The 12,000-nt window shown below is 42.0% G+C and overlaps 2 protein-coding genes across 13 annotated transcripts in view; one reads left to right on the forward strand and one right to left on the reverse strand.

Annotated features, from left to right (window-relative positions):
• Positions 1–599: 599 nt before the first annotated feature.
• On the forward strand, positions 600–8,602 carry adck2 (aarF domain containing kinase 2). Of its 2 annotated transcripts, XM_080874686.1 has the most exons (8): positions 609–1,974; positions 2,129–2,275; positions 2,416–2,544; positions 2,625–2,720; positions 2,827–3,105; positions 3,390–3,521; positions 5,331–5,384; positions 5,488–8,602. In XM_080874686.1, the coding sequence occupies exons 1-8, from the start codon at positions 1,111–1,113 to the stop codon at positions 5,626–5,628; spliced, it is 1,842 nt and encodes a 613-aa protein (XP_080730812.1). In that variant the 5' UTR covers positions 609–1,110; the 3' UTR covers positions 5,629–8,602. The 2 variants fall into 2 exon arrangements, with proteins under 2 accessions (XP_080730813.1, XP_080730812.1); XM_080874687.1 differs by lacking the exon at positions 2,416–2,544 and having other exon boundaries at positions 600–1,974.
• Positions 8,418–12,000, reverse strand: part of srpk2 (SRSF protein kinase 2) — a 75,773-nt gene continuing 72,190 nt past the window's right edge. For all 11 annotated transcript variants that reach the window (XM_080874679.1, XM_080874675.1, XM_080874682.1 and 8 more), the window contains one exon: positions 8,418–9,332. In XM_080874679.1, coding sequence (XP_080730805.1) covers positions 9,148–9,332 — 185 coding nt within the window. In that variant the 3' untranslated portion in view covers positions 8,418–9,147. The remainder of the gene's footprint in view (positions 9,333–12,000) is intronic.

The raw sequence follows: 12,000 nt of genomic DNA on the forward strand, positions 1-12,000 counted from the left end.
TTGGCAAATGTAACAAGTGGACCCAAGTTTTCCATAACAGTAGGTACAATTTTTTTAGGAGCACAAACAAGGACTTCAGTCTTCTCATTTAGCTGAAGAAAGTTTTCAGCCATGCAACCTCTAATGGAGTGTATGCAAAATCTGTAGCTTGGAAACATCTTGGGGCTTAAAGGAGATATATAACTGAATATCATCTGCATAGCAGTGGTAAGAAATATCCTTAAAAGTGCTCAATAAGTGCTGAAGAGGAAGTAAATACAACATTTCCAGCTCATTCAACATTTTTAACTTAACATTCAGCAGTTATTTCATTTTAGCTCAAAAACATTCAGCTATCAGCATTCACACTGCAGTTTCTTCAGAAAATTCATTTTCTAGTATTATTAATCGTGTGCTTTTGCAAATAATAATAGCAAGAAGCGCCTACAACAGACTGCGCACGCGCAATACGGAGGTTAATTTGAGCCATTGCTTCTGCAAGTTAAGTTGAGAAAAATTATAATTTCTTAAATACAGAAGCGTGACACGAGACAGACCCACAATGTGTGGGATACGAAGTGTAGACACGAGAAACTAAACGTGTTTTAATTTTTGTTTTGAAACGCTGAAAGTTTTTTTCGTGATTGTCACTGCACCTTTAAGATAAAACCACGTGACCTTGTTGCTATAGCGTCATATCCGGACGTACTCTGTCAGTGCAATGTTTCCATAGATGTTGTGTTATCAATGGAAACGAGGAAATCCACATTTAATTAGCTGGCACAGCAACGCCAGCTGAAGCATTAAATGTCCGGTTTGTCCACATAAGTAAAAAGAGTCATCGAGTTTCTTCTCGTCTGTCAAGAAACTGCAGTAACTACCGAGTACCGTAAGTTCAAATATTGCTACCAAATTGTAGAAAAATAGCTAAGTATGCTTGTAGCCTATTGTAGCGCCAATCTAGTTTGCATCTTTACTTTAAAGTGTAATCCTCTGGGTAAAACCTGCAGTGTTTACCAAGAGAGCAAAGATTATATTTTACAGATGACTCCTAAAAGGTGTTTCGCAATACAAAACTAGCACATGTGGATCCGTTCAGCTGCTGGACTGAGCTAGCAGCTGTGTGACATTATGATCACGATAGCCCTTGGAGCAAGAGGAGCCCTCCTCAGCTTGAGGTGCACTTTGCAGAGAGCAGGCTCCTTTGCAAGACTTGGACTCATTCAGAACACCAGATCCGGTTTTGTTAGAAGGGGGCAGATTTTAACCCGCATACCCAAGATTACACTGCTATGTTGGGGTGCAGTCAACGGTTCTTTAAGTGCAGTCAGATGCCAGGAAGTTCTTGTTCAACCCCAGGCTTCGGAAAAAAAGTCTTTGGCTAAAATCCAAGTGCACAGACTTATATTTTTTCTTCGCCTCAGCTTCCGGGTGTTGGTCCTGCTCTTCAAATTTGTCCCCCTTCTTCTCCTTTACCCCTTGGTTCTGGTGTTTACCCGCTGGATGCCTCATTGGCTCGATGCTTTGCTGTGGGTGACTGAGACCTCTGGTCCTACTTTCATCAAGCTGGGGCAGTGGGCTAGTACTAGACGAGACATCTTCTCTCAAGATTTCTGCAACCGTTTCTCCAGGCTCCACGTCAAGGTACGCCCTCACTCCTGGGCTCATACCAAGCAGTGCCTCCGGCGGGCTTTTGGGGAGGGCTGGAGAAGGGTTTTGGTGTTTCGGAGTAAAGAACCGGTGGGATCAGGATGCATTGCACAGGTATACCGAGGCTGGGCCAGGGTGGACCAAGTGGAGGACCCAGCTTTCCAATCAATAGTAGAGGAGATGGAAAAAGACGATTTGTTGGAAGCCTGGGAGATCCCTGGTTTAGGGGGCATGGCAAGATCTCTGAGGCAGCTCTGGAGGGGGAGTGGGGAGGAAGAGAGCAGTGAGGACAAAAGTCTTCTAGATGGTCAGCAGGAGGAGCGCCTGATACCTGTGGCAATCAAGGTCAGTCTTGCAAGATTGTTTCCTCTCCTACAGATTCACATCACAGTCATGGAGTGTAAATAAAGGAGAACATGCTGTATGATTTTTTTTTTTCTTTCTTCTTTTTCTTGCACGTTATGTTGGGTGTGTATAAATTGTATCCGATTCGTTGTAGGTGGTCCATCCAGGAGTGAGGAGACAAGTGGAGATAGACCTGTTGCTCATGAAAGCAGGTAGTTGGCTTCTGCACTGCCTGCCTGGACTCAAATGGCTCAGTATTTGTGAGATAGTGGAGGAGTTTGAGAAGCTCATGACCAAACAGGTGATGTAAAAATATTCAGACTCCTACATTTAACCTGGCACAAGCGTTTTTTTTGACTTTGCACATGACTTTTAAATAGAGCTTTAGCATTCTGTGTACTAAGACAGGTCACAGTTAGGTGCGATTTCCATGCGTTTTAGATTGATCTCCGTTTTGAAGCCAGAAACATAGAGCGTTTCCAGACGAATTTCCGTGATTTTGATTATGTAAAGTTCCCTACTCCTTTGCGACCATTTGTCACCAGAAGCATCTTAGTGGAAACCTTTGAAGTGAGTATAATGATCTGCAAGTAATTGAGGTCATTAACTGATGACAGCATAGTTCAGTTAATATTCAGCCTCCTTTTCAGGAGAGTGAACCCATTTCAAACTACTTGAGCTCCGAGGTACCCAAGGAAGTGAAGCAGAGGATAGCCAAGATGGGAGTAGACACGCTGCTGAAAATGGTAAGATCCACAACCCAAGGCAATTGGTGTAAACGATAAATGTTTTATATACTTAAGGATGTGTGCAGAATGCTATCATGTGACAATGTAAACTTCTTTATTCCAGGTTTTTTTGGATAACTTCGTCCATGGGGATCTTCATCCAGGCAACATACTTGTCCAGTGTCAGGGTCCTCTCGCTGGCTCGGGAGACGGTACTGGTATTTCAGGGGAGCACCATGGGAAAACCACGCTCACTGATTTGTTGGACACGGTGGTGGTCAGTGTCAGGCCACCGCCGTGTCCTATCCAGCTGGTCTTGTTGGATGCTGGCATTGTAGCCCAGCTCAGTGACCGTGACCTTGCCAACTTTAAGGCTGTCTTCACAGCTGTGGTGCTGCGTCAGGTAGGAACCGATGCAGGAAAATTTTATAGCTTCTTTAAGATGTACTTTGTGCCATTTTATGTAAAGTGCCTACAGCACTTAAGACTAAGTGTTGTGGGGGTGTCTGAATGAAACTGTGAAGAACATCAATGTATAAGCTGCCTAAATGTGAATGAGAACAGTCTTTAACTAATCTGCAATGACGATAAGTGTTTGAACAGTGACACAGCTTTGGTCATTTGTACACCACCACCCATGAAACAGTCACAGAATTTCTTGTGTGGCTTTTTTTTTTTTTGTCCCAGGGTGAGCGTGTGGCAGAGTTGATTCTGAATCATGCCCGAGCTAATGAGTGCAAGGATGCCGCGCTGTTTAAAAAGGAGATGGCTGAGCTGGTGGATCATGCCCTCAGCAGCAACACCCTCTCACTGGGAAAGGTATGAACCAACATTTGCATTGTGTGTGTTATGACCAGGATGATGATGGTGGTTAATGTAATACAGTAGAAGACATTATAATATTATAGAATACTTTTATTTTTAAATTTAGTACTCCTTTTGTGATTCCAGCAACTTGATACATGTCTATTTTGTATCTGTATTGTTTGCTTTTAGAATTTTTAATCGTTTTCCTCTTCACTACAGCTTTCTGAAAAATGAAAATGTGTAGATAAAATAAATTGGCCTCAACATAAATTCATGCAAAACTATTCTTATCTAAAAACCTTCTAGTGAAGCAATAAACTGTACGAGAGGCCTGATCATAAAAATCCAAAACCAAAGCTGTTGTGAATTTGGCCAATCCAAACTCAAATCAGTTATTGGTTTTCATTTTTGTGTGTGGAGTCAATGTCTTTGTCGTATTTGTATGTGGAAGTTACGTAAACTATGAGGAAAGTTTCTTGATGCATTCTCAATCATCCAGGAAAGTAAATCTCCAAAAGTTGATTCTGTTCATCTGGACGTAGCGTTTTGTGGGAGAAACGTTTCGTCACTCATCCAAGTGACTTCTTCAGTCTCAGCTGACTGCAGGTTTCCCCAATCTTATAAACAGTACATTTGCATAATGACTGAAACCAGCCCACTGAAGGAACAATGGGTTGGGAGGTCAGTTCCTTAATCCTCGTTGGGATCCTAATTCCTGTGGCAGGTTAGCCTTCTTAGACTGTGAGGTTTCCGTCAGTAATGGGGGACATCTAAAAGCTGACGTGTACCGTAAACCTACACATACGGATCAGTATTTAAGGTTTGACTCTCATCATCCACTGGAGCACAAACTGGGTGTCATTAGGACGCTACAACACAGAGCGAACACCATCCCCACTGACACAGCGGCCAGGGAAGCAGAAGAACAGCACATCAAGAAGGCCCTGAGTAAATGTGGTTATCCCAGCTGGACTTTTGTCAAAGCTGGAAAGGCAACTAAAGAAAGCTCCAGGAGAGAAGGAAAACCGCTGCCCAAGCGAAAACCTTTTAAACCCCAAAACACGCTGCGCCAAAACTTGGTCTACCCCGAGGATCGGGTCCCCTGACACAGAGTAACATAGTGTACGCTGTTAAGTGCCAGGAGGATTGCCAGGATTTATACATCGGGGAAACCAAACAACCTCTGGCGAAGCGGATGGCACAACACAGAAGAGCTACCTCGTCAGGCCAGGGCTATGCAGTCTATTTACACCTACAGGCCAGTGGACACTCTTTCAAGGATGAGGATGTACAGGACAGGGAGGAACGCTGGTTTGAGCGCGGAGTCAAGGAGGCCATTTACATGAAAAGGGAAAGACCATCTCTGAATCGAGGAGGGGGCCTAAGGGTACATCTTTCGCCATCTTACAATGCTGTGATTGCAGCCATTCCCCAACTCTGTGACTGGTACTCATGGCCATTGATCAGTGGGTTTTGGTCAGTGGTTGTTGATCAATGGTCATGAGAATTTGCATAATTAAGATTAAGGAACTGACCTCCCAGCCCATTGTTCCTTCAGTGAGCTGGTTTCAGTCATTATGCAAATGTACTGTTTATAAGATTGGGGAAACCTGCAGTCAGCTGAGACTGAAGAAGTCACTTGGATGATGACGAAACGTTTCTCCCACAAAACGCTACGTCCAGATGAACAGAATCAACTTTTGGAGATATGAGGAAAGTTAACACAAATGTTAACACTATGGACAGGCTTCACTACATAATCAGTGATTTTTAATAGTGGTTACATAGTTCTTTGCTGGGGTTTGTTTTCTTTGCTTGCAGGTCCAGGTAGCCGACTTACTTTCCAGAGTCTTTGGCCTACTCATCAAACACAAGGTATAACATCACCAGGTTTTTATACTTTAAAAAAAAAAAATTGATCTTAACAGAATCTTATTTATCTGTCAAATATGTATTTCGCTTGTCACCGTGTTTCCAGGTCAAGCTGGAGAGCAACTTTTCCTCAATAATTTTCGCTATCATGGTGCTGGAAGGTCTGGGAAGGTCTCTCGATCCCAACTTGGACATTCTGGATTTAGCCAAACCCCTGCTGTTGAAGAACTGTGCCTCGCTGCTGTGATGCACACACAAAGGAAGCAGCTGTATAATAAATGTACACACAAGCGTAGTATGCCTTTAGTGGATCTACAGTTCATGTGTACATCCTAATAATACCATGACGTTTGTCTTTAGGCTTACAATGCAAGATATTCCTGTGTGGCATACACGTCTCCTCCACATTTCCATAGTGGTGATACCAAAATATACCTCATTATATGGTCAAATTTGTGGGTATTCCCACTTTTATCACTCCTATTAGGAAATGTGTTATCTGTTTGACTAAAATATCCACTACACCCCTTGAAGTTTATTGCAGGCTGTTGGCTGAGTCGGAGGGGGGAAGTGGCACCAGAGGGCATTTGTTGGGATTTACGATCTAAAACAAAATACTGCTAAAATCACATGTTGATATTTTAAAGCACATTTTAATGTTTAATGACTAATATTGATCTCAGGACATCTATTATCACTCCATCCTTTATTGAATCCTAAAAATGTAATTGAGTGGACCATGTTTGCTTCAGTGTGAATCACAATGTACTGTATCACATTCTTATACACTAGGTTGACAATGTGTTGACTAATTGTAACACACAAAACTGACCTGGGTATTGTAGCATACACTATATTGCAGAAAGTTTTGACTCATCTGCCTTCACGTGCATATTGAACTTTCATATTGTTTAATATGTGGGCTCACCCTTTGTCGCTATAACAGCTTAAAGTCTTCTTGGAAGGCTTTCCATAAGGTTTAGAAGTGTGTTTGTGGGAATTTTTGACCATTTCCAGAAGCACATTTGTGCAAGAAGCTCTCTATGCACTGTTCTTGAGCTAATTTCTGTAGCGACTGACTGTGCAGCAAGTTGGTGACCTCTGCACACTATGTACCTCAGCATCCCATGATCTTATTACACAATATAATACCACTAACAGCTTGCTGTGAAATACTTAGGAGTGGGGAAATTACTTTATAGACCTGTGACAGTGGAAGTGCTTGGAACACCTAATGATTTGGATGGGTGAGTGAATCCTTTTGGCAATATAGTGTATTTTTGAAATTATTAGATTGAATGTGAGTTATTCATGTCAATAAAAAGAGAACCTGTAGTGACTTTGTTTTCTATTCATTCGATGCCTTTAGTTTGCGATCATAAGTTCACCGGACATGTTTAGGTCGACTGCTGCCAAGTGCAACTTCAAAGCAGAAAATTCACTGCATCAAGGGCACAGGATCCATTAATTTACAATTTTATTAAATCTGTCAATGAAAAACAGACAAGACGCGATTCTGTCAATATCATCAGGAAGAACAGTCAGTATGGCTGAGAGTGAGTTCAGGAGGTTTTGGTGAAAAAGAAACCAAATAAAATAATAAAAAGAACCTCATCACAAAATCCTTTATTGCAAAACTGTTGAATTTTTTTCCCCATCACGGGCCTGGACAAAGCAGCACTATTCAAGTAGGGAGGGAGGGGAGAGGTGCAAAGTGTAAAAAAACAAAACAAAACCTCTTAATAATAATAATCATCATCATTAATAATTGCAATGAAAGAAGAAATAAAAACATCTCTAACAGACAAACACAATCACCTCAGTATAAGACGAGATTCTGTTCACGGTCACGACAACCAGAGAAAAGTTTTATTTTTTTCCATTTTTTTAAATGAATTAAATAGTTTTTAAAAATATCTCACCATTTACTTATACTCATCTTTTGTTTTCATTTATTGCGAAAAAATAGGCAACTGGACTAATTGTGATGATGCGAGTTTGTGGTTGTCTGTGTGTTTGACAGAGCATTACGGATTAAGTAGAGAGATACAGTGGAACGTCTTGGAGTGTTGGCACTGAGAGCAGCAGCAGTGTGGCAATGCAGTACTCTCGTCCAGCCACCAGGTGGCGCAGTTCAGTCTGAACATTCCTGCAGGGTTGAGCTGTGGCAGCCCACCCAAAAACAAACAAAAACAAAAAAACACTATATCAGAGGAAGTCAAGTTCTGCCAACAACCACCTCTGTATTTTCTTTCTTCTTCTGTTTTTTTGGAATGATGCTTGCGTGTTGAAATGTTGTCCACGGTCGCTTATCTGTGTTGCCAAATCTCAGTTCTATATACAAAGGTTTCAAATCCCTGAAGGACATCTACAAAGACAAGTGCAACCTCCGTGTGACCATCCCATTTCTGGAGAAGCTCAGGGAAGAAAGGGTTTCTTTATAAGGGCAAAAAAGGGGAGAATAGTACCAATAAGTTCTGGTAAACGTGCCACAGTAGGAATTAACAGAAGTGTTCTCGGGAATAAAAGTCAAGGAATGATGGATCAAGATTTAGGAATGTCAAAAGCTGGTGGAGAAGGGGACTGTAAAGTAGCCACCTTCATTTTGGGGGCGGAGGGATGGGGGCACCAAATATCCTAACCTAATGTAAATCTTTCTAACAGAATGTCCAAGAGGTGTGATGAAACAGGAAACAAAGCATCCATCATTTGTTTCTCATAATCCTTCATGCTGCTCCTTCAGTCTTCTCCATGCATTGTTAAAAAGAGTCTCTAAAGACCAAGCAGTTCTCCTCTTTGTTGAACTGATTGTATTTTTGCACAGCCCACACTGTTTCTGTCCTCCTTTTCAGTGTGCTGCCCCCTGGAGGACTGGCTGCCCTCCAGCTTTCTGCAGCAGTCCCCGGGCAGGATCATGACGCTCATTTAGGAAGGGGAGAGAGGCAATGTGGGGAAACAAACAGGTCACATGGGTGTTTTGGGATTCCTGGAAGAAATTAGGGTGTAAACTCGGAGTTTGATATGGGAACTTCTTCCATGGTTAGGAAAGGAAGTTAGATTGGGGAAAAAAGACGAGGGTCTGTGTAGGCAGATCTTAAGCGCAGGCACGTACGCTCATTTTCACACATGCTCAATAAGATGCGCGCACACACACACACACACACACACACACACACACACACACACACACACACACACACACACACACACACACACACTCATCTGAGTTTGAGGCCCTGGCTGTGTAAAGGTCATGGCAGATGGAGCTGTGGGCCATCAGCAATACATCAAGGCTACTTGTTGACTTTTCTTTCAAAATACTGAGAAGATCAGCAGCTGTCCATCGCCCGAGACAGATTTTTAAAAAAATTATAATTAGGAAGAGACAGACAGATGTAAGAGACTGACCGGCATCCTGACGGCAGAAAAAGAGAAGAAAGCACATTTCTTTCAGGCAGAGCCCAACTTCTCCCTTTTCCAAAGTGGGCAGCATTCATCCTCCAACAGTCTGATTGTTTTTGTCATTTTATCTCCACAAGTTCGTCTTTACATTCCTTTTGGGAAAAGAAATGTGGGAGGTTAAGCATTTTCAGGTAAGCATGAAATGGATATGTGAGATAATGCATTAAGGAGGTCCTTCTCATCTGTTGCCAGCTTCTTTCCACATCGGGGTTCCAAAGGCTGCCACCAGGGTGGGGGTGGTGTTTGGGCTAACTGTTGGGTGGGCAGCGGGGAAGAGGAGGAGGGCGTTGCTCAGTGTTTGTGGCTAGGAGTTGAGCCACGGGTGATTGAGGCATTCGCCGGCCGAGGCCCTCTTCTCAGGCACCATCTCCAGCATGGGCAGAAGGAAGTGAGTGAACTGACCGGCGTCTTCGTGCGACCAGCCGTACTTCTCCACCAGCACGTCAAACAGGGACCACGGCTTCAGCTTGGTGATGTGCCGCAGTTCACCTGCAGAAGGCCACACACAGCAGAGTCACTGGCATGGTAGGATGAACTGGAACGTTTGAAAAATGTTGGTCCCAACAAATTTTAAAAAAGGATTTCTTGAGTAAAGGAAAAAGACTGGTGGTATATAATGTTGACTTGCTTTCCACAAATACCAGAAAAAACATGAAAATAAGCAAGATCTGGAATCTGTAGCCAAATCCTGCTTATTTTCACCATCGTTTTGTTTCGGTACTTGGCAGAGCACAAACTGTGTGTTAATCTGCTAAAACTAAGAGATGTGACTGCGGCATAGTTGTTTTTGGCTTTTTTCTGGGATTTGCTGATCACGAGGAAAAATACAAAACACCACCAGCCGTATCCTTTAACTCTAGAAGCACCCAGACATGCAGATAGTACAGCTTTAGCTTTGGCCTCTGAGATTTCTGCCTTTTCTCCAGAACAGTGGAGTTAGAAAAAAACAATGGTGCCCACATCAGTGAAATCCTGATAATTCAGCAGCAACATCTCGTTACAAAAACAGTTTAATTTCTGTTCAGAATTATTTAAAGAAAATGCAGCAGAAAAAGTCGACAGCATTCCAAAGTCTTGCTCATAAGGAATAATCAGAGATTACTGTTGTTGTGAAATTGCTTTAAACAAATAAAACTGTTATACACCATGTGTGATTAAACTTGACACATTGGTAGGAAACATGGCAGTCGGAAATAACTTTATTAAGTTAAAGTGAAAAGCATGCTTTGTGGTTTTTATTTTAAACCTAACGCTATCTGTGTAGTTATTTGTGAGTGCTCACTAAGAAACTATTGCAATGCAATTTAAAAATAACATTTTTTGTGGATTACTTGTTTACACTCTACCTCTGCTCCAATCAGCTGGTTGTTTATGTGTAAGGCTAACAGGGAAGTTCCAGGAGTGGCCTCTTGTGGACAAATTATGCAATATTAGCACTCATAACATGTCTGAAGGGTGTTTCTTTCGTCTCTTCTCTACTTTTTAAATATTCATGGATTTAACATTATAAATGTTGTTACCAAGATATGATCAAATAGCCAGTATTAGCCAATATATTGGTCCCTGTCGATATATTGTGATCTCCAAATATCCACTTGCTGTAGGGATTACTGAATAGCTGTGTACACAACTAGAAGTGACTAGTTATACATAATTTTCTTTATGCCTTGAAAAGCATTCAATTTGATATTTAAAATGGTGCAGGAACCTGCTCACCATTTTTTCAATTACTAAAAAGAAGCTTCTCGTGCATTGTCATGATTCAAGCATCATTAACAGGAAACTGACAACACTTTAATCACTGCCATGTCATTACACAACCAGTCCTTATTTAGTGTTAGTGTTATTGTAAAAACTGGCTTATCACCTCAGAACAAGACTTGATCAGTTTTCAGACTTTTACCAGAACCCTGAACTTTTCCATACATCACCCAGCGGCTGATGCTGTCAGATCAGACATTGCATGGTCTTTAACCTGAGAGCTCCCTAGTACAAAGAGTGTGTGTGCAGTCTGATTGAAGCCATATGAGAAAAACGCGGGTAAATGTATGGTGCAATCATAGTGAGCGAGAAGGTGTCGCGGTGAAGTGACTACAGTCAAGCCAAATTTCTTCTGCTACATGTGAGAAAAGCAGCTGTGAACAATGTTCCCACCAACATTATTAAGAGTTCATGTGTAAAAAGGCTTTAACATCATTAACGTGCATGCTGCAGGTATCAATACAGCAAACGTTAATCTAACAGTTGAAGAGGTTGCTGCTGAATCTTTTTTAAAATGTAAAAATACTACTGGAGGCAAATCTATATTTTTTTCTTTTCTGGGTATTTTGGTGTACCGGTCATATAATCAGATGCCACATTAGGCTGTGATTATGCAGGCTTCAGCCAAACAGTAGCTGATTTCACTAATTACTTTGCCTCTCTGTGTGTTTGAAGGTTTGCTAATCAGTGAGGTGCTGTACCAATGGAGTGAAAACCTGCAGAGTCTTGGCAGAAAAATACACAATAACAGAGGGTACAAGAGGGACAGAAATAGCCAAAGACCTGGTGAGGTAACAGAAACAGAAGAGAAAAGAAAAGGATGGTGTCTATTATTCAGGAGAGGAGGAAAACACAAGTCTGACAGGGAAGCAAGCAAGTGTGAGCGAATGATTAATGATCGGAGCGATCGAGACCGAAGGTCCGGTTCAAACCACGGCTGCCATGGTAACCTCTTTTTCCTCTGCAAGATGGGAGAATGGAAACTGTTAAGAATTCTCCAGCTTTGTGCAAACATTCATTAGGAAATGTGGTTTTTGTTAGCAGGATAAACCCTTACAGCTGTTATTCTTTCCTATGCAGAGTATAGTTTTTCCAGGTGTTTTTGCCTCCAATCAATATATCAGTGCACATGAAGTAAACAAGCTGCCAAGGCCGTCTGACTGCAACATGCAGTCGAAAGCGTCTCGGCAGACGCGAGAGAGTCGGTGCGAGGAAGTCAGACCCGATTAACAGAGCACCCGGAGATAAAAGAGAGAACACTGAGACATCAAGTGCAGGCTCAGACCTCAGATAGAGACAGGATCAAAGGAGAAATATTCAGGTCTCATGACACATTAAGAAGAATATATGAGCAGAAAGGAAAACGAGAATGAGTGAGAGATTGCAAGGGTTATCA

Source organism: Rhamphochromis sp. 'chilingali', assembly GCF_963969265.1.
Source record: "Rhamphochromis sp. 'chilingali' genome assembly, chromosome: 2".
NCBI classification, from domain to species: domain Eukaryota; kingdom Metazoa; phylum Chordata; class Actinopteri; order Cichliformes; family Cichlidae; genus Rhamphochromis; species Rhamphochromis sp. 'chilingali'.